The sequence below is a fragment of the Stegostoma tigrinum genome, chromosome 29, assembly GCF_030684315.1.
Source record: "Stegostoma tigrinum isolate sSteTig4 chromosome 29, sSteTig4.hap1, whole genome shotgun sequence".
Classification (NCBI taxonomy): domain Eukaryota; kingdom Metazoa; phylum Chordata; class Chondrichthyes; order Orectolobiformes; family Stegostomatidae; genus Stegostoma; species Stegostoma tigrinum.
The window spans coordinates 40,635,244-40,655,617 of record NC_081382.1 but is presented as its reverse complement, the minus strand read 5'-3'; the positions used below and the strand labels follow the sequence as shown (position 1 = coordinate 40,655,617).

General features: G+C 48.1%; 1 protein-coding gene across 5 annotated transcripts in view; it reads right to left on the bottom strand.

Annotated features, from left to right (window-relative positions):
* sh3glb2b (SH3-domain GRB2-like endophilin B2b) overlaps nucleotides 1–20,374 on the bottom strand; it is a 126,975-nt gene that overhangs the window by 68,976 nt on the left and 37,625 nt on the right. For all 5 annotated transcript variants that reach the window (XM_059638408.1, XM_059638407.1, XM_059638410.1 and 2 more), the window contains exon 2: nucleotides 8,266–8,407. In XM_059638408.1, the coding sequence (XP_059494391.1) occupies nucleotides 8,266–8,407 (142 nt within the window). The remainder of the gene's footprint in view (nucleotides 1–8,265; nucleotides 8,408–20,374) is intronic.

Genomic DNA, 20,374 nt, shown 5'->3' with positions numbered 1-20,374 from the left:
ATGGAATGTGCTTCTAGAGACGGTGGTGGAGACAGACACAATAGCAATGTTTAAGATGCATCTAGACAGATACATCAATAGACCAGGAACAGAGGGGTTTAGACTGCATAGATGCGAAAGGTTTTTTAGTTTACAAAGGTATCATGTGTCATGCAGTCTTGGTGGGCCAAAGAATTGAATTGAGTTAGTGTCATTGTCACATCCACTCAACTGAGTGCAGTGAAAACGTTTATACATCACCATCACAGGTAGAAAGGAGCCAGGGTACAGCTTCTTTAGTTAAAAGATCTCAGGAAAAAAAAGAGAAATAAACTGTCCAACGTTGCAGAAATACGAGTCCAGAACAGTGGTCTTCTAACCTATAGCAACTGGCACCCCGCCTCCAGTCCCCACCAGGCCCTGGGCCCCAGTCCCTTCCCCACCGGGCCCCGGGCTCCAGTCCCTTCCCCACTGGGCCCCGGGGCTCCGGTCCCTGCCGGGCCTTCTTGTGAGGATTCTGAGGCTGGGAGATTGCTCTGGTATCGCCTCAGGACCGGCTGACCAGGCTGAAGTCATGCAAGAGTGAGAGATCGACAGGCCAGGGGGCCACCTCATCCTGTCTGCGCAGATGCCAGGTGTAATTGGAGGCCAGGAGAGAGGAAGAAAGAAAACACCAAGAGGGGAAGAAAAGAGAAGAAATAGAAGAATAAAAACAGGCAGAGCAGACAAGCTCCAGCTGAAGCGGCCTACTCTGGCCACCATCATGGATCAGCCTATTACACCAGAATGTAAACATTTTACAAAAACCAATTGGAATGACATCGTGAAACGTTTTTTCACCCAGAGACAGGTGAACCTGTGGGGTTCACCGCCACAGCAAGCAGCTGAGGGCGAAACATTGTACAGTTTCAAGAAGGAGTTGGATATGTCATTTAGACCTAAAGGGATCAAAGGATATGGAGGTGGTAGAGTTTGGAACTCTGTTCCACAAATGGCAGCAGATACTGGCTCAGTTGTTAATTTTAAATGTGAAATAGATTTTGTGTTCGTTAAGCAAAGCTAGCACCTGCCTTTGGCCCAGATCCCATACATGGAATTAGGCCACAGATCAACCATGATCTCATTGAATGGCAGAATAGACTCAAGGGGCTGAATGGCCTACTCATGGACCTATAGAAGCAGGAGCAGGCTGAAATGTTGAATGATCAGACATGAGCACCCTGAATGGGGGGAGCAGGCTCGAGGGGCCTAATCCTCCTCGATTTCCTATGTTTCTCTGCTTCTTTCCAACCTGCAAGGACCTCCACTCAACATGGGGTTTTATGATATGACTCCCCCCATCAAACAGAGGGGGTTCAGGCTGAGCACAGGAAGTCAGGGTGGGGGGGACGGTTGTTGACGGCAAAAGGGAGGGAGGTGACGGTGAGATGGGGATGCAATGGAGAGAGGGATGATGGGAGGTGGGGACGATGGGGGGGGGGATGGAGAGGAAGGTGTGATGTGGGGGGTGCGATGGAGGGGCAGGTAGATGGGGGTTGCGACGGAGAGAGGGGGGTGCGACGGATGGGCAGATGGAGAGGGGCGGTGCAATGGAGGGGGGGTGGGTGCGACGGAGAGGGGGGGTGTGATGGAGGGGCAGATGGGGGGGATGGAGAGGTGGGGAGTGGTGGATGGACAGGCAGATGGGGAGGTCAGATGGAGGGGGGGATAAAGAGGTGGGGGTGGGGTGCTTGGAGAGGTGGGGAGTGGGGCGGATGGAGAGATTGGTCTGGCATTGCCTCAAACCAGGTGACCACACTGAATCCCAGGGGTAGGGACAGGAGCACAGCCCATGAATAAATAGACATCCTTTATCCTTTGAACACAGTACCTTGGCCAAACATGAAACAGCTTTGTATGAGCGCGCTCACATTTCTTCATTCTTTCACAGCACGTGGGTATTGCTGGCGAAGGCCAGCAGTAATTTACCAATATATCTTTCTCTGCTGTGTCGTTAGTGCAGGATTTAAAATCAGAGCAGATTTTCCTAGTGCAGGTACAGCTTGGGTTAGACACAGTCAACTCCCTTCTCCAATGTCCTATCCAACCTGATGATGTACTTTAATCCAGTCGAGCTGTAGACTGAGAATACTGAATTGAAGTTTCTCGTCGCTGAGCCACTGGTGGAGTTCAAAGTAATGCTGCACTGATGCCTACGTTTTGAGCGACAACATACATTCTGTCACTGCCTCTCCTACCTCTAATTGTTTAAAACTCTTAGCATCTTCCAGTTCTGAGGAACACTTCTCTATCCCCATTTTTCAGTTTTGTTTCCCTCTACAGAGGAAGGTAGGACTCATGGGCAGGTCATTTGACACTTCAAACCTGCTCCACTTTTCTGTCTATCCCCTCCATAATCTTTGGCCTCCTTGTCTATCAAGTACAATTTGTTATACAAGATAATAGGAACTGCAGATGCTGGAGAATCCAAGATAACAGTGTGGAGCCTCTCTGATGAAGGATCTAGGCCCGAAACGTCAGCTTTTGTGCTCCTGAGATGCTGCTGGGCCTGCTGTGTTCATCCAGCCTCACATTTTATTATCTTGGATTCTCCAGCATCTGCGGTTCCCATTATCACTCACATAACAAAGTGTGAAGCTGGATGAACACAGCAGGCCAAGCAGCATCTCAGGAGCACAAAAGCTGACATTTCGGGCCTAGACCCTTCATTAGGGAGTTATACAGTGTGTTAGTTCCTTCTAATGGAACACACCAGAATCATTCTAGGGCTGGGGATTTTAACTATAATGTTAGGGGAAATGCTGGATCAAAGTAGATTAAAGGAGATTTATAGAGGTGTACAAGGTGATGACAGATTAGAAAAGGTAGACATAGAAAAACTGTTCCCATTGGCTAATGCTCCAAGGACTAGAAGAGATGGTTTTAAGATTTCAAACAAGAGACGTGAGGAAGAACATTTAATGCAGCAAGTGGTCATGAGCTGGAACTGGCTGTCCCTGAGGGTGGTAGAAGTCGAGATGTGACTGGTTTCGAAAGGAAGTCAAATATGCCCCCAGAGATAATAAACTCGTAGAGCTACAAGATAGTGTGGAATTGAACATCTGGGTTGTTCCACAGAGAGCCAGCAAGGACTAGATGGGCTGATTGACATTCTTTGGTGTCATATATGGCTCTGTTACATTAGCAAGACTTTAGGTAATTCATTGAAGTACCTTCTCATTTCATGAAACAATTGTACTATCTATTATCTGTACGAGGTTGATGGGTTACTTTACAGAGTTTTATAAAATCATGAGGGGCATAGATAACGTGAATAGAGAAGAGTCTTTTCCCCAGGGTGGGGGAGTTCAAACTGGAGGGCACATTTTTATGGTGAGAGGAGAAAGATTTAAAAAGGAGGAGGGGCAATTTTTTTTTTAAAAACACAGTGGTTCGCGTGTGGAATGAGCTTCCTGAGGAAGTAGTGGGTGTGGGTAAATTTACAGCATTCAAAAGACAATTGGATAAGTTCATAAGTAGGTGAGGTTTGGAGGGAAATGGGCCAGGAGCAGGGAGGTGGGACTAGTCTAGTTTGGGACTACGTTCGGCACGGACTGGTTGGAACGAAGGGCCTGTTTCTGAGTTGTACAACTGTATTTATTGCCCCATCTCTAATTACCCAGAGGGCTGTTCAGAGTCAACCACATAGCTGTGGGTCTGGAGTCACATGTAGGCCAGACCAGGCAGTTTCCTTCATTCAAAGACAATAGTGAACAAGATCATTTTTTAAAAAGCAAAGCTGGTGATGATTATCATGGTGACTGTCACTAGGATGAACTTTCAATTCCAAATGCATTCTCTAAACTAAAACTCCAGCCACTGCTGTTCCAGGGTTTGAACCCATTCCACCCTACCCCCCACTGAGAACTGGCCTGAACCCCCGGGTTGTTTGCTCAAACACACAAAGATTACTCCACCTTCTCAAGATCAATTATAGGAGGTTTCTTTTAATTCATAGAACCCCTACAGTGTGGAAACAGGCCCTTCGGCCCAACAAGTCCACACAGACCCTCAGAGCATCCCACCCATGCCCATCCCCCTATAACCCACCTAATCTACACATCCCTGAACACTATGGGGCAATTTAGTATGGACAATCCACTTGGACTGTGGGAGGAAACCGGACCACCCAGAGGAAACCCATGCAGACATGGGGAGAATGTGAAAACTCCTCACAGACAGTCGCCCAAGGGTGGAACTGAGCCCGAGTCCCTGGTGCTGTGAGGCAGCAGTGTGAACCACTGAGCCACCGCGCTGCCCTTTATCAAAACATATTTGATAATGAGCCACATGAAGAACTATTAGCGGCCAGCGATCAAAGGTTTAGTTTTAAGGAGAAATTTAAAGGAACAAGGGAATCATGCCCAAGAACACTCTCACCTACGAAGAGAGAGCTGACAGAGAGGAAGTGCATTAGATGTTCACCAGATTAATTTCTAGGCAGGCAGGTTTATGTTACGAGGAGGGATTGAGGAAACTGTGTTCATATTCCCGTGAGTTTCATGAGAATGTGTTTGCGGGGGTGACCACATTGAAAAGTAGAAAATTCCTACAGAGTATGGCAGGGTGATCGTCAATAGGATGTTTGCCCTGGGCAGTGAGCCTAATAGCAGAAGGTATCATCTCAGGTGAACGGGTTGGTCTGTCAGACAGAGATGAGGAGGAATTTCCTCATTCAGAGCGTTGTCAGTCATAGAATCGTACAACTGCGTCGCATTTGGTCCATATCCCTCCAAACCTTTCCGATTCATGTACCTAACCAAATATCCTTTAAATGTTATAACTGTACCAGCCTCAAGCACCTCCTCTGGCAGTTCATTCCACACATGCATCCCACTCTGTGCAAAAAAGTTGCCCCTCGGGTCTCTTATAAATCCTGCTCCTCTCACCTTAAAAACAGTGCCCGTCATTTTTAGACTCACTTATCTTTGCTATTCACCCTATCCATGCCCCTCATGATTTTATGAACCTCTGTAAGGTCACACCTCAACCTCCAACACTCCAGGGAAAAAAGTCCCAACCCAACCCATCCAGCCTCTTCCCACGACTCAAACCCTCCAGTCTGATTACATCCTTGTAAATCTTTTCTACACCCTCACCAACTTTATAATATCCTTCCTAGAGCATGGCGACCAGATTTGTACACAGTATTCCACAAGTGGCCTCACCAAAGTTCTGCACAACCTCAACATGACATCCCAACTCCTAAATACAAACCTTTGGGATTCTCCGCCCCCAAGAACTGACGAATCTCAACGATAGAGAATCATCAAGACAGAGATCGATAGGTTCCTGGAGATGAACAACGTCGAAAGAGACATGGAGATAATTCGGGGAAGTGAGGTTGAGCTGACAACGACAGAGCAGTACCCTGCTCCCATTTCTTATATGGAAAAAAAGGGACAAAAGACAACAGGAAGCTGTAACAGACCAGTGAGCCACAGCGGAGCTCCTGAGAAAAGAGGTTAAAATGCTCCGCCCTGCTGAGAGTCGGTAATAAGCTGCCTCCAGTGACAACTCCAGAAAAGATTACATCACCGCATAATGTGCGGGGAAAAAGCCTCAACTCAGTCAGCTTAAACATTGAAAAGTCGGATAGCAGAGGGGATCGAGCTGTTCTTGAATCTGTTTGCACGTGTATACAAATGTTTATATCTTCTGCCCGACTGTAGAGGGTGGAAGAGAGTAGAACCATGGGTGAGAGAGATCTGTGACTGTGTTGGTCACAGGCTCAGGCTAATGTGCTGGCGAGGAGGGGTTTGAATCAAAGGAGGAGAGGAGGGAACATTTCTTCACTCAGAGAGGGAGGTGAACCTGTGCAATTCACTGCCGCAGAAGATTGCGGAGGCCAAGCCAAGGTGGAGACAGATACATTTTTAGATTTTCCAAGGATATGAGGAGAAATGTGAATTGAGATACAGGATCAGCGGCAATCATATTGAATGGGGCAGCAGGTTTGAAGGGCTGAATGGCCTACTCCCGCTCCAGTTGTCTATGTAACAGCAGCTGTGAAGTTTGAATTCAGTAAAAAGTTTGGGATTAAAAGCTCAAGCAATGGTGGGGGGGGGGGGGAACTAACACTTTTTTGTAACCCCCCTGACGTTCTTTAGGGAAGGAAATCTGCCTCTCCTACCTGGTCTGACCCACATGCGACTCCAGCAATGTGATTGGCTCTGAACTGCCCTCTGAATGGCTGAGAAAGCCCCTTGGTTTGAGGGCAATTAGGGATAGGCAATAAATGCTGCTCCTTGCTGGAGACACCCACATCACATGAAAGAATAAAATAAAAATCGAACAGAACGTCTTCACGAAACCAAAGGGGCAGCTGGGACAAATTTCCAGGATTCCGAGAGCAGGGAATTCTCTGCCACTGAAAGCAGTTAAAACCAAAACGTTGAATATTTTCGAGAAGTTAGATACGGTTCTTGGGGCTAAAGGGGTCAAAGGATGTGGGGGGAGAAAGTGGGAACAGGGGACTGAGTTGGATGATCAGCCAGGGTCATGTTGAATGGCACAGAAGGCTTAAAGGGCCGAATGGTCTACCCTTGAGCCTTGGCATCAGGCCTTATGTTGGAGGTACAGACACACCTCACGTAGAATACTCAAGCTGCACTTGCAGGAGTTACAGAGATGGTGTGGATGGACAAATAAGGCACTTTGCATTCCCAGCAAAGTCCCTCAGTATGTTCGGAACACTCCAGAATGAGGGTTCTCTGTTTCTCCCCACACGCCATTTTATCCAACCATCAAATGGCCCTGATGTATTTCCTACCCTTTTGACCTCTTGAGTGAAAATGGTCTTAGACATGTGGGCAGGCAGGGAGAAATACAGAGATATGGAGCCTGTACAGCAGATGAGATTAGTTTGTAGAATGGCATCACGGTCAGCATGGGCATGGTGGGCTGAAGGGCCTGTTCCTGCACTGCTCTATGTTCCAAGACGCTTGCAGATCACTTTTAATGGATGCCCCGCAAGTGGGAGCAGTTCGTTCCCAGCTACTCTGCCCAGCCCACTCATGATTTTGAAAAATCTCGATTGAATCTCCTCCCAACACCCTCTTTTCTCCAAGGAGAACTTCCTCAGTCTATCTTCATAACTTCTCACCCCCGACTACCGTTCTTGTGAACCGGCCTTGCACTCACTTTTGGATATGTTGACATCTTTCCGATAATGTGGGGCCCATAACCGTACAGAGTGCTCCAGCTGAGGGCTAACAAGTGCCCTGTACAAACCCAGCATCACCTCCTTGTCCTTGTCACCAGTGCCCTTGTTGATACACATATTAACTGCTCTTCCCATATGTGCTGTCACCTTCAGTGGCCTGTGTGCATATATCCCGAGCACCCTCTGCTCCTGCATCCCCGTTACAATTGTACCCCCTCCTTTAATGTCTTTCAATATTCTTCTGACCAAACTGCACCACCTCACAGTTCTCTGCATTGGATGTAATCAGCTGTCTTTCTGCCCAATCGACCAACTCTTCCACACATGGTCTCCCCCCACCACCCCCAACCCCTCTCAGTTTACAATTCCTCCAGATTTACTTTCATCTGTGAACTTGGGAATTGTCCCCCAGCACAGCAAGATCTCGGCCATTAATGTACATCAGGAAAAGCAAAGATCCCAATATCGGTCCCTGCACTACAATTCTTCCTCCAGCCCGAAAAATTGTCCACTGATCATTCAGCGTGGAGCTGGAGGAACGCAGCAGGCCAGGCAGCATCAGAGGAGCAGGGAAGCCGACGTTTCGTGTCAGGACCCTTCTGCAGAAGGGTCCTGACACGAAACGTCGGCTTCCCTGCTCCTCTGATGCTGCCTGGCCTGCTGCGTTCCTCCAGCTCCACGCTGTGTGGTCTCTGACTCCAGCATCGGCGGTTCCTTCTATCCATTGATCATTCGTGTTTCCCACTCACTCAGCCAGTTTTGTATCCAAGATAACAAAGTGTGGAGCTGGATGAACACAGCAGTTCCCATTTTCTCTGATACAGTTTTGTACCCATGTTGTGACAGGAATGTGAATGCCTGTAACTTTGTTCAGAGGTCTGTGTGGGCACTGTTTCAAATCTCGCCATCTACATCACATCAGCACCATTACCCTGACTGAGGCTTTTCGTTACTGTTCCAAACGTACAGTTCCCCCCTTTAGAATTCAGTGTCGGGTCTGGTAGATTTGCTACCTTGCCTGAAGCATTACCCGAGCAGATCGAGAGCAGTGACAGGATCCATTCGCCTCGGGGTGATCTTACTTGGGTTGGGTTGAAGCAGGACCTCAGTCTGACGCAGGATCTTCTCGGTCCAGTTCTTAGTGCTGTCCGCACGGCTCAACAAGTTCTCAAAGTGAGCATCCAACTCGGTCTTCTCTGCCTGCCCGAGCTTCTCCTCAGTGAACTGGGGGAGAGAAGGAATAGTGAGGGAAGTGGGTGGGGGGGGGGGGGCGGGTATACAGAGAGCGAGAGTGGGGAAGCGAGAGGTGAAGAGAAAGAGAAGACAGGGAAGTGGTGGAGGGTGCACAGAGACAGAAAATAGAGAAAGAGGGAGAAGAGAAGGTGAAGGAGAGTTGGGACATAGAGAAGAGGAAAGGGAGACAGAGAGCAGGAGGAGAAAGTGGGGGAAGAGAGAGAGAGATGGAGGAAGAGAGAGAGAGATGGAGGCAGAGGGAGAGGAGGAGGAGAGAGGCAGGGAGTGAGGAAAAGAAAGATACTGTGAATCCATAGACACTTCAACCTTCAGAAAACCCTCTTGTGAAAGTAAAAAATTGACAATTGGTGTGCGTACATTAATCAGAGAACAGGTTCATTGTAAAATAGAGCAGAGAGCTCTGAATATCACTGTTTCCTTGCAAAGTGATCAAGATCTCATTACGTATTTACGACACAATATAAAAAAGGCTTTGTTTCTTCCCCAAGAGAAAGGACAGTTTGCCCTGAGGAGTCCCTTCAGCCTGTTGAGCCTATACTAGCATTCAATGCGGCCTCAGCTAATTAGCAACTTGGCTTCATATCCCCATCAAACCTTTGGTTAATTATGTTCTATCACAAATTTAAAATTAAAAATAGGAACTTGTCCCAAACAATCATTTGAAGAAGTGTTTCCCACAAACTCTGCCCTGATCCTAGATTCTCAACCAACAGAAACAATTTCTCCCTGACACCCAATGCTTTCAGAACTTCCATCAAATTGACCGTTAATCTCCTAAATTCAAGGGAATACAGCAGCTAGTGGTAGAGTCTCTCCTCCGAGCACAGCCTTTGGAGTCTAGATATCATTCTGGTGAATTACCACTACACTCCCAAGATAATCTACAATATGTGTGGTACCTCAAACAGCTCACCGTGAACTCCAGGTGTGGTCTAACCAGGCCTTTGTAATAACATGACTATCAACCCCTGTGGAATCTGACCCTCTAAATTTAAAGGCCAACATTCCAGAGTTTACCTGCAAACTTTCTATGGTCATGCAGCTAGCACTGACATGATGAGCAGAATGGCCTTTTCTGCACTGTAACAGTCTGTTGACAGTCATTAGTTTTCACTGACTCACGAACAATGATTACACAAATCTCTGCTGACCCACACTGTCCGTGCTTTTCACAGGATGAGTACGGTGGGACCTAACACCACATCCACAAGCATTCACTCCCTCCCCCACCGACGCCCAGTAGCAGCAGTGTGTACTATCTACAAGATGCACTGCAGAAATTCACCAAAGACCCTCCGACAGCACCTTCCAAAACCACGACCACTTCCATCTAGACACAGCAGCAGATACATGGGAACACCACCCACTCTGAGCCACTCCCCATCCTGCCTTGGAAATATATTGCCGTTCCTTCACTGTCACTGGTTCAAAATACTGGAATTCCCTCCCTAATAGCATTGTGGGTCAACCCACAGAACAGGGACTGCAGTGGTTCTCAATGCACCTCACCACAACCTTCTCAAAGGGCAATTAGGGATCGGAGATAAACACTGACCAATTAGCAACATCCATGTCCCGTGAGTCAATTTCAGAACTAGAATTAAATTTTATTGCCATGTGTTCTCAAGTACATATGTACATGAGTACAGTGAAAAGCGTACATTGTCTTCATTCCCATTAGGTACAAAGGTGGCTAGGCACAAAATCTTAGGTACAAAAGTAGATAAATAAAGTTAAAAGCTCAATGGAGATAACACAGTGTACAGCTGGATGAACACAGCAGGCCAGGCAGCATCAGAGGAGCAGGAAGGCTGATGTTTTGCGTCAGGACCCTTCTTCAGAAACCCAACCTGAAACGTCAGCTTTCCTGCTCCTCTGCTGCTGCCTGGCCTGCTGTGTTCATCCAGCTCCACACCTTGTTATCTCTGACTCCAGCATCAGCGGTTCTTAAAAAGTTCAACAGCTTTTCTTAAGTGTTTAGACATGCTGGGCTCATACTCACTACAGTTTTTAAAAAGTTTAAGAGTTTTTAAAACAAAACTTACAAACCTCCTCTCCAAAAGTATTTGAATGAAAGAACGTCAGATTTAAAATTCACAATTAATTGGAACATCAGTTGTCAATTGCATATCGACAGAATAGGACTTGTGGGTTCACAAACAATAGACAAACTCCCTGCTTCACCCTTCAGTATGGGACAGAAAAGTACCTTCTTTAAAATATCATCTGCAAACAATATTAATGACTTTTAATTACTCGCTGTAAGGAAGGCAGTATTTTAAAAGCTATGGGAAGCTCTGTAGAGTTACAGGGGCTGGAATTTGTAATTCCTGGGATACGGCAGACTGAATAAAACAGTTTTAAAACGCCCCAATAAAAACAGGAAATGAACACACTGGTCACATTGGAGCTCCATTATGAAACGTACAAGACAAGACAAGAATGGTCTGCCTCACTCCTACTGGGCCGCCTCGCTCCCCCCACCCCCAGCTTTACTGGTCCGCCTCGTTACCCCCAGCTTTACTGGTGTGGCCCCTGGGTGTGAGGCCTGAGGTAATGGTGGGCCCAAGAACCTCCTCTGCAGTAGTAGGCAACTGGGCAGGCAGATCGAGCCGGTCTTAATCACTCTTGGCCATGCGATCCCAGATGGAGGAGGAACACTGATTGGATCCTAGGTGGGGGAAGGGCACCGAGGGGATCCTTGAGTGGAACCCAGATTGGGAAAAAGAGCGTTGAGCGGATCCCAGATGGGGAAGGGCACCGAGTGGATCCCTGAACAGATTCCAGTTAGGGAAGAGTACTGAGTGGATTCCAGATGGGGAAGAAGGTCAACAAGCATATCTTTGAGTGGATCCCAGATGTGGGAAGGGAACTGGCTGGATTCCCAGATTAGGGAAGGGATTGAGGATCAAACACAGGATTAATAGTGGGTGGGCTAGGTGTCATTAAACATGATGTGTCTTTTGCAACTAGAGGAACAGCTAGCTCAGTTGGCTGGATGGCTGGTTTAACAGTGTGGGTTTAATACCTGCATCAGCTGAGGTTACCATAAACAAGTTTGCTTCTCAACCTCTCCCCTCACCTGAGGCGTGGTGACCCTCAGGTTAAACCCCCACCAGTCTGCTCCCTCCAGCTATCTCTGTAATGAGACCACAGTCCCATGAGACATGAGCTGCTCTGCAATTCTGAACATGCACGACAACAGTTTAACCAGTGACACGCTGATGGGCAGAGAGACGAAGCACCAGGGTAAGAGAGTGCTGGAGGGAAAGTGCCCGGCAGAGACAGAAGGCGAGAGACTGACTGAGACAACAAATGGGTGTAACACAGAGAGAGAGAGAGAGAGAGAGAAAGAAAGAGACAGTGCTTCTGTGTTGAATGCATCACAAGTTTCCGGCTTAAAATAGGAGACAGGATGCAATCTTTAACCTAAAACCCACTGAACCAGGCTGGCTTCCTGCAGTTCTCTGTTACAAGGCATTGGCTCAGGAGTGAACTGGTGCTGCGAGATGCCAATGTTCTGATCTTGGGCTGTCACTCTCATTTAGAATTTGGGTGGGCTATACTTTGACAGAACTCCACGAGACAAACTCCAAAACATGCTCCCCCCGTCACCCTGCCCATACGAAGGGCAGGTCATTCATATTTAGCCATGCCAAGTCAGGGAGGTGGGGGGGTGGTGTAGTAAAAAGGGGGAACGTTTTTGCTCCAGCCTCTCACTCCCTGTTCCAGGAGGTTAAAAGGTAACAGAGGTAAACATAATAAAACCATTGTCGAGGACAGGAGACACCGTCCCCTACTGGTGTGCTCAGCCCCAAAACCCAGAGACCACCTGGAGCCTGGTGCATTGACAGATTCCATCAGACCCATTCCCTACATGTTTGTTACTCCTTCAGGGGGTTATAGGTGCCACTGGCTAGGCCAGGCCTGTCCCTAATTGCCCAGAGGGCAGTTAAGAGTCAACCACGTTGGAGGGCCAGGAGTCACTTGTAGGCCAGACCAGGTAAGGTTTCCCCCTCTCCCTCTCTACTGAGCAGTGAACCAAGTGGGATTTTACAGCAACTGTTGATGGGCTCCATGGGAAACATTCCTAAAAAAAAATTCCAGACATTTATTACATTCAAATTGCACCAAACACTTCGGTGGGATTTCAACTCAAGCCCCCCAGGGCATTGGCCTGGAGTTTGGGATGATGAACCCGGTGACAACATTACCACTGCAGCAGTGACCCCCCAACGGCACAATCTGCATCCAGGGCGAACCCCCCCTCCTCACAGTGTGACTGCTGCCAGTAATTCATAATGTCAAATATCAGCACCGCTAACTGTGCCCCCTCCCCAGCCCCCACCCCCACCCACCCCAGCTTCAACCATGAAGCACCAAGGACAATTACTGAGCGCAATCTGACACAGAGAGAGAAACATAAAGCTATCACAGCACAGGCTGTCTTACACACGTACACACCCACCCCCTCAACATTAGGCCAAAGGCATGGTTGGTTTTAAGATGTTTCTTCAAGGGAGCAGGAGGAGATAGAGAGTCGTACAGTCATTTGGCATGGAAACTGACCCTTCGGTCCAACTTGTCCATGCTGGCCAGCTTTCCTAAATTAATCTGGTCCCATTTGCCAGAATTTGGCTCATATCTCTCTAAACCCTTCCTATCCATGTCCCCATCCTGATGCCTTCTAAATGCTGTAACTGTACCAGCCTCCACCACTTCCAGTGACAGCTCATTCCATACACTCACCCTCCCCTGTGTGAAAACGTTGCCCCTCAGGGTCCCTTTTAAATCTTTCCTCCCTCACTTTAAACCTACACCCTCTAGTTTTGGACTCCCCCATCCTGCAGAAAAGACCATGGCCAATCCATGCCCCTCATGGTTTTATAAACCTCTATACTGTCACCCCCTCAGCCTCTGATGTTCCAGGGGAGACAGCCCTCTGGCCTATTCAGACTCTCCCTATAACTCAAGCCTGGCAACATCCTTGTAAATCTTTTCTGAAACTTTTCAAGTTTCACAAAATCCTTCCTAAAGCAGGGAGACCAGAACAGCACGCAGTATTCCAAAAGTGGCCTCACCAATTTCCTCCCAGCTCCCATACTCAATGCACTGACCACTGTACCACCCTGTAGGGAATGAATCAAAAATTTGGCTACATGGCCAAAGCAAAACGATTACAAGTCGGGATGGGCAAGAGGGCGGAATAGCAGCGACAGAGAGAGGGGGTGGGGGGGGGAAGAGAGAGAGAGGGAGAGAGAGAGAAAGAAAGACAGAGAGAGGGGGTGGGGGGGGGGAAGAGAGAGAGAGAGAGATAGAGATAGAGAGACAGAGAGAGGGGGTGGGGGGAGGGGGTAGAGAGAGAGAGAGAGAGAGATAGATAGAGATAGAGAGGGGGCAAGAGAGAGAGAGCAAGAGAGGGAAAGACAGAGAGAGGGGGTTGGGGGAGAGGAGAGAGAGAGAGAGAGAGAGAGCGCGCGAGAGAGAGAGAGAGCGCGCGCAAGAGAGAGAGAGAGACAGACAGACACAGAGGGCGAGAGAGGGAGAGACAGAGAGAGCGAGAGAGGGAAAGATGGACAGAGGGGGAGGGAAGGAGGCACTGTACGTTTTTAAGGTCATTTAGTTTCAGTTTAAAATTAGAAAATATACATCATTCGGTTACAAACTGTTTTTTCCCCTTTGTGTTGTGTGGATAGAAATAGCTCATTAGTGCGAGTAGATATTTTTGTGCTGATTTACTGGAAGTTTTGGCCATTCTTAAACTTGGAAGCGAAATCAGAAGTCACGTGACGATAGAATACATCAGTGTAAGTTCAAGGTATTCTCCTTTGTACGTGGGATTACTCTTTGTGGTGCTTGTAAGATACAAGTGTTTTGAATGAAATTGCTGCCCAGATATTGGATGGGGCCAGGTTCAAAGGAGTGGAGCTGGCTGTACAATATGAACAGCCAACTTGTGCGTACGTGTCTGATAAAGTTGTGTTGTAACCAGATTTTTTTAAAAAATGGATACTTCACGCAGGGCAGTGATTCAGTGATTTCCAGAACCGGAAGCCGATGCTACAATTGGCATGCTGACGCTGATCACAGCTCACTGGCCCTTGGAGAGGCAGTATTGGTTGGTGGAAAGTATAGAGGGGATGTCAGAGGCAGGTTCTTTACGCAGAGAGTTGTGAGAGCATGGAATGCGTTGCCAGCAGCAGTTGTGGAAGCAAGGTCATTGGGGTCATTTAAGAGACTGCTGGACATGCATATGGTCACAGAAATTTGAGGGTGCATACATGAGGATCAATGGTCGGCACAACATTGTGGGCTGAAGGGCCTGTTCTGTGCTGTACTGTTCTATGTTCTATGTTCTATGTTCTAACTGCACAGCTTAGAGGGAGCAGGGGCTGCAACCTGAATTTCTGATGAGCTCTCTGTCAAGAAAGAGATCGATTCCTTCAGGAATCAAGGGCTGCGAGTGACAGGGGGAGGAGGAGGAGGAGGAGGAGAGTGACAGGGGGACCAGGAGGAGGAGGAGGAGGAGGAGGAGAGTGACAGTGGGACGGGGAGTAGGAGGAGGAGGAGAGTGACGGGGACGAGGAGGAGGAGAGTGACGGGGGATGAGGAGGAGGAGGAGGAGGAGGAGAGTGACAGGGGGACGGGGAGTAGGAGGAGGAGGAGAGTGACAGGGGGACGGGGAGTAGGAGGAGGTGGAGAGTGACAGGGGGACGGGGAGTAGGAGGAGAGTGATGGGGGACGGGGAGGAGGAGGAGGAGAGTGACAGGGGGACGGGGAGTAGGAGGAGGAGGAGAGTGACAGGGGGACGGGGAGTAGGAGGAGGAGGAGAGTGACAGGGGGATGGGGAGTAGGAGGAGGTGGAGAGTGACAGGGGGACGGGGAGTAGGAGGAGGTGGAGAGTGACAGGGGGACGGGGAGTAGGAGGAGGAGGTGTTGTTGAGAATGATAATGGGCCAGAGACAGGAGAAGCGCTGCTGCCTCTCTCTCTCTCTCTCTCTCTCTAAAGAAGAGTAAATATTCAGACAAAGATAAAGTTATGGTGGATAAGCTTGTAAACAAGGCAGGTGGGCTGCTCTCCTTCGCTGGCAGAGGTATAGGACACAAAAACAGGGATATAATGCTGAAGCTGTAACTCAGTATTGTGCGCAGTTTTGTTCAGCACATGCCAGGAAGGTGATAATTGCTCTGCAGAGGGGATTCACTAGAATGTTGCCAGGGCTGGAGAACTGGAGCTACAAGGAGGGATTGGAGAGGTTAGGGTTGTTTCCCCTGGAATAGAGAAGGCTGAGGGCTGACGTGGTTGAGGAATACAAAATTGTGACGGGTAGAGAGAGAGACACAGAGAGAGAGACAGAGAGAGAGACAGAGAGAGAGACAGAGAGAGAGACAGAGAGAGAGACAGAGAGAGAGACAGAGAGAGAGAGAGACAGAGAGAGAGAGAGAGACACAGAGAGAGAGAGAGAGAGAGAGAGAGAGACCCAGAGAGAGAGAGAGAGAGAGACCCAGAGAGAGAGAGAGAGAGAAGACAGAGAGAGAGAGAGAGAGAGAGAGAGAGAGAGAGAGAGAGAGAGAGAGAGAGAAGACAGAGAGAGAGAGAGAGAGAGAGAGAGAGAGAGAGAAGACAGAGAGAGAGAGAGAGAGAGAAGACAGAGAGAGAGAGAGAAGACAGCAGGAACCTGTTTCCCTCGGCAGAGAGTTCAAAAACCAGGGGTCAGAGATTCAAGCCAATGGCAGAAGAATTAGAGGCGATGTGACAAAAAATGTTTTGTTTTACACATGGGGGTCTGGAATTCACTGCCTGAGTGAGTGGTGGAGGCAGAGACCCTAAACTCATTTTAAAACCTACCTGGACCTGCACCTTAAAGGGCTATGGGGCACGTGCAAGAAGATAGTGTTAGAAGCGGCATCTGGATGTCTTTGGGTCAGCATGGACAAGAAGGGCCAAACGGCCTCCTTCTACGCTGGATCATTTCTGTGGTTCTATCTCTATGAACAGCTCCATACTAATGATATGGAGGTAAAGGGGCACGTTGCCTTCGTAACACACCCACCGTAACTATTCTCAAAGCGTTAGACACACACACCACTCTTGTCCATCAGAACATATTTCACACAGAAACTACATTCATTACAGATCAATAAATACAATTATTTTTAAAAGGAAGTAAGTCAACTTTAAAGTGCAGAACACCAAGGAAACTTCTGGTTCTTTGATATAACCCAAATTGGGCAAGGTATAACTTTTAGTGTACCTTATAAAAGGAGGTTGTTGAACAGATCTACGAAGCACAGAGGAGGTGAGATCAGAAGCATGGGTTGAGGGGAAGCTGGATAAACACACAGCAGCCAGGCAGAGAGAGAGGGGGCGACAGAGGCTGGGAAATGGAGACGGGGTCATGGGGAGGGTGAGACGTGGGCGAGGGTGAAGGAGGACGGGGAGACAGGGGAGGGAAGATGGAGATGGGGGTGGTGGAGAGAGGGAGAGGGGAGGAGGCAGAAATAGAGACGGGATTGGGGAGGGGTGCAATGGAGACAGGGGTGGGGTAGATTTGGTAAAATGAAAGCCAGCATGGACTCGATGAGCCAAGTCTTTGATTTTTGTAAATAAGGACGTGGGTGTCCCTGGCTGGGCCCAGCATTTATTGTCCCATCCCTAGTTGCCCCTTGAGAAGGTGGGGGTGAGCTGCCTTCTTGACCCGCTGCAGTCCATGCAATGTGGGTAGACTCACAATGTTCCTTTAGGGAGGCAATTCCAGGATCTTGACCCAGTGACAGTGAAGGAACGGGACATGGTGCAGGAGCTAGGACACTGGTGAGCAGGGTTTAGAGAAACATGCCGTTTTTCTTTTAACTTACAGATTGTCAACAGTTCCACCCCTTTACCTCCTCCTCCACCTCTTTATATACGCGGCGCTCCAACATTTCATTGGTGTTCCAATCGCCTTGATCATAAAGAGCAGAAATGAAGTCATTTGATAATCCCACTGCAACTGTAGTCACCATAGACAAAAACAGAAGTTGCTGGAAAAGCTCAGCAGCAGCTGTGAAGAGAAAATCAGTGTTAAGGTTTCAGGTCCAGTGACCCTTCCCCAGGAACGTCAACTCAGATTCGCTCTTCACAGATGCTGCCAGAGCTGCTGAGCTTTTCCAGCAGCTTCTGCTTTAGCTTCTGAAGTATAGCACCTGCAGTTTTTGTAAAGTCATCATAGTTCCCAGAGAGTGTGTGGGGCACAGGGAGAGTAAGGGGAAACAAGCCAGAGGGTCACCATGCCTCAGGTGAGGGGAGAGATTGAGACAGAGACACTTTTGTGGTCACCTCAGCCTGCGCAGGAATTGAACCCTTACTTCTGGTATCACTCTGCATCACAAAGTAGGCATCCAGCCAACCCCCCGCACACAGCCTAGAGAGGGGCCTAAACCAGCCATCTTGTGTTGGATTGCCGATCAATAATCTCAGATCGAATCCTAGTGACTGACCCTCGCCCAACGGGGAAACACTGGTCCTGGTGAATGATAAATCACCCTCTCTCCTCCCTGCCCACTCCAGACAGGAGAAAGGTAAACATTCATCCTTCTTGGAAACAGTGAAAGATCAACCCGTTTCCAAATAAAAAGAGAGAGAAGAGGAGAAGGCGAGGTTTGATGAAACCCAGATATTCCCTTCATCAGGACGAGTGCAAATTAAAAGTTTGTCTGCCAGGATCTCACACCAAACACAGGAAATAAATCACAAGCAACGGATTTTACATCAGACGCTGCAGCAGCTCAACAGTAAGTAAGGTGCAGCATCAAAAGGGGCACTGCAGGAGCTGCTATTACAGTTTCAGACCCGTTTTTACAGGTTAACAGTAAAGCCTGCAGACATCAGTAAAGGGATAAATTAGCTGGTTAGATTCAAAAGGTATTGTGGATATGTTTTGACACGTGTTGAATGGCTCAGTTTCAAACAGCAGGAGACGAAATGCTGGAATTGAATCACAGAACATTAGTGAAGCAATCCTGTTATATCTGGAGACAGTGGTAAAAGGTTAGGAAGGTACCCCTCAGTTTAGAAGTGGGTGCAGCAGGGTGGCTCAGTGGTTCGCTCTGCTGCCTCACAGCACCAGGGACCCAGGTTCGATGCCACCCTCAGGCAACTGTCTGTGTGGAGTTTGCACAGTCTCCCCGTGTCTGCGTGGGTTTCCTTCCACAGTCCAAAGATGTGCAGGCTAGGGTGGATTGGCCGTGCTAAATTGCCCCTAGTGTCTAGGCATGTGTGGATGTGCCATGGGTAATGCAGGGGTAGGGTGGGTGCAATGTTTTTCAGAGGGTTGGTGTGAGTTCAATGGGCCAAATTGCCTGTTCCCACACTGTAGAGATCTACAGTCTTGTCAAAACATACCTTCGCCAGGAGGATATTTCCTCTTGTGTGGGGGAGACCACACCTGGGGGACACTGTTTAAGCACATGACATCTTGGCTTCACACCAGCGATGGGGAGCTTTTCTCCCTACACCCCACCGTAAGTGGGTTAGTCTGTGGAATTCTCTTCTCAGAATTACAAAGATAAAGGGGGAACAACAATCTTACACTGTAGGAGAATGGAGTTCTGACTGGTCAGCAAATAGATTGTGCTGATCATCAACACTCTCATTTTCACACTGTATATTGTTCTCCATTGTTTTGATATTCCTGCAACTGATCCTGATGACTGAAAGACAAAAATTTTTTACAAACATACAGACATAGCAAATAGGAATAGCAGTAGGCCTTCGGCCCTGTGAGTCTGCTCTGCCATTCAATTTGTTCATGCCTGATCATCCAACTCAGTCGCCTGTTCCCACTTTCTCCCCCCACACCCTTTGATCCCTTTAGCCCCAACGACTGTATTTAACCCCTTTTTGAAAACATTCAAGAGTTTGGCCTAGACAGGGCTAAACAGGATAAATGCAGTAGTCACAGTGTAAGGATATGGGGTTAGGCCATTGAGATGGGAAGAAATGTCTTCACCCAGAGAGTGGGGAGCCTGTGGCATTCTCTGCCACGGGAAGTGGTTGAGGCCGAAACACTGAATGTTTTTGAGATACCATTCTTAGAGCTAGGAAGTGAGAATGTGGCGTTGAGATCGAGGATCAGTATAATCTTATTAAACAGGGGGAGCAGGCTCAAGGGGCTGAATGGCCTACTCCCGCTCCTATTGGCTCTGTAACCACAGCTGGTGAAGTTCAAATCCAATCAAAAACTTCAGATTAAAAGCTCATGCCTTGGTGGGGTGGGGTAGCCAAGGATGTTCTTTAGAGAAGGAAATCTGCCTCTTCTACCTGGTCTGACCCACATGCGACTCCAGCAATGTGATTGGCTCTGAACTGCCCTCTGAATGGCTGAGAAAGCCCCTTGGTTTGAGGGCAATTAGGGATAGGCAATAAATGCTGCTCCTTGCTGGAGACACCCACATCCCATGAAGCAATAAAATAAAAACCAAACAGAATGTCTTCACGAAACCAAAGGGGCAGCTGGGACAAATTTCCAGGATTCCGAGAGCAGGGAATTCTCTGCCCCTGAAAGCGGTTAAAACGTTGAATATTTTCGAGAAGTTAGATACTGTTCTTGGGGCTAAAGGGGTCAAAGGGTGTGGGGGGAGAAAGCGGGAACAGGAGACTGAACTGGGTGGTCAGGCATGATCCTACTGTCGGAGGGAATGCCTTACTCTTTTGTCTGTTCTCCACATCCCTGTGAAACATGATACGATACTGCAGGAAGGTTTAAACCCTAAAGCTCTGAAAACATAAACCTAAAAGGTATGGAGATGTTGTTGTTTTGCCAGGAGTCTCTGGACCCAACAGGGATCATTTCCAATGCAACATTTTAAACTGATCCAAAAACTTCTATTTTTGTTTATTTTAAACTGATTGATCATTCTCCATTTAAAAGCATTAGCTCCTGCTTTGCAAAAAGC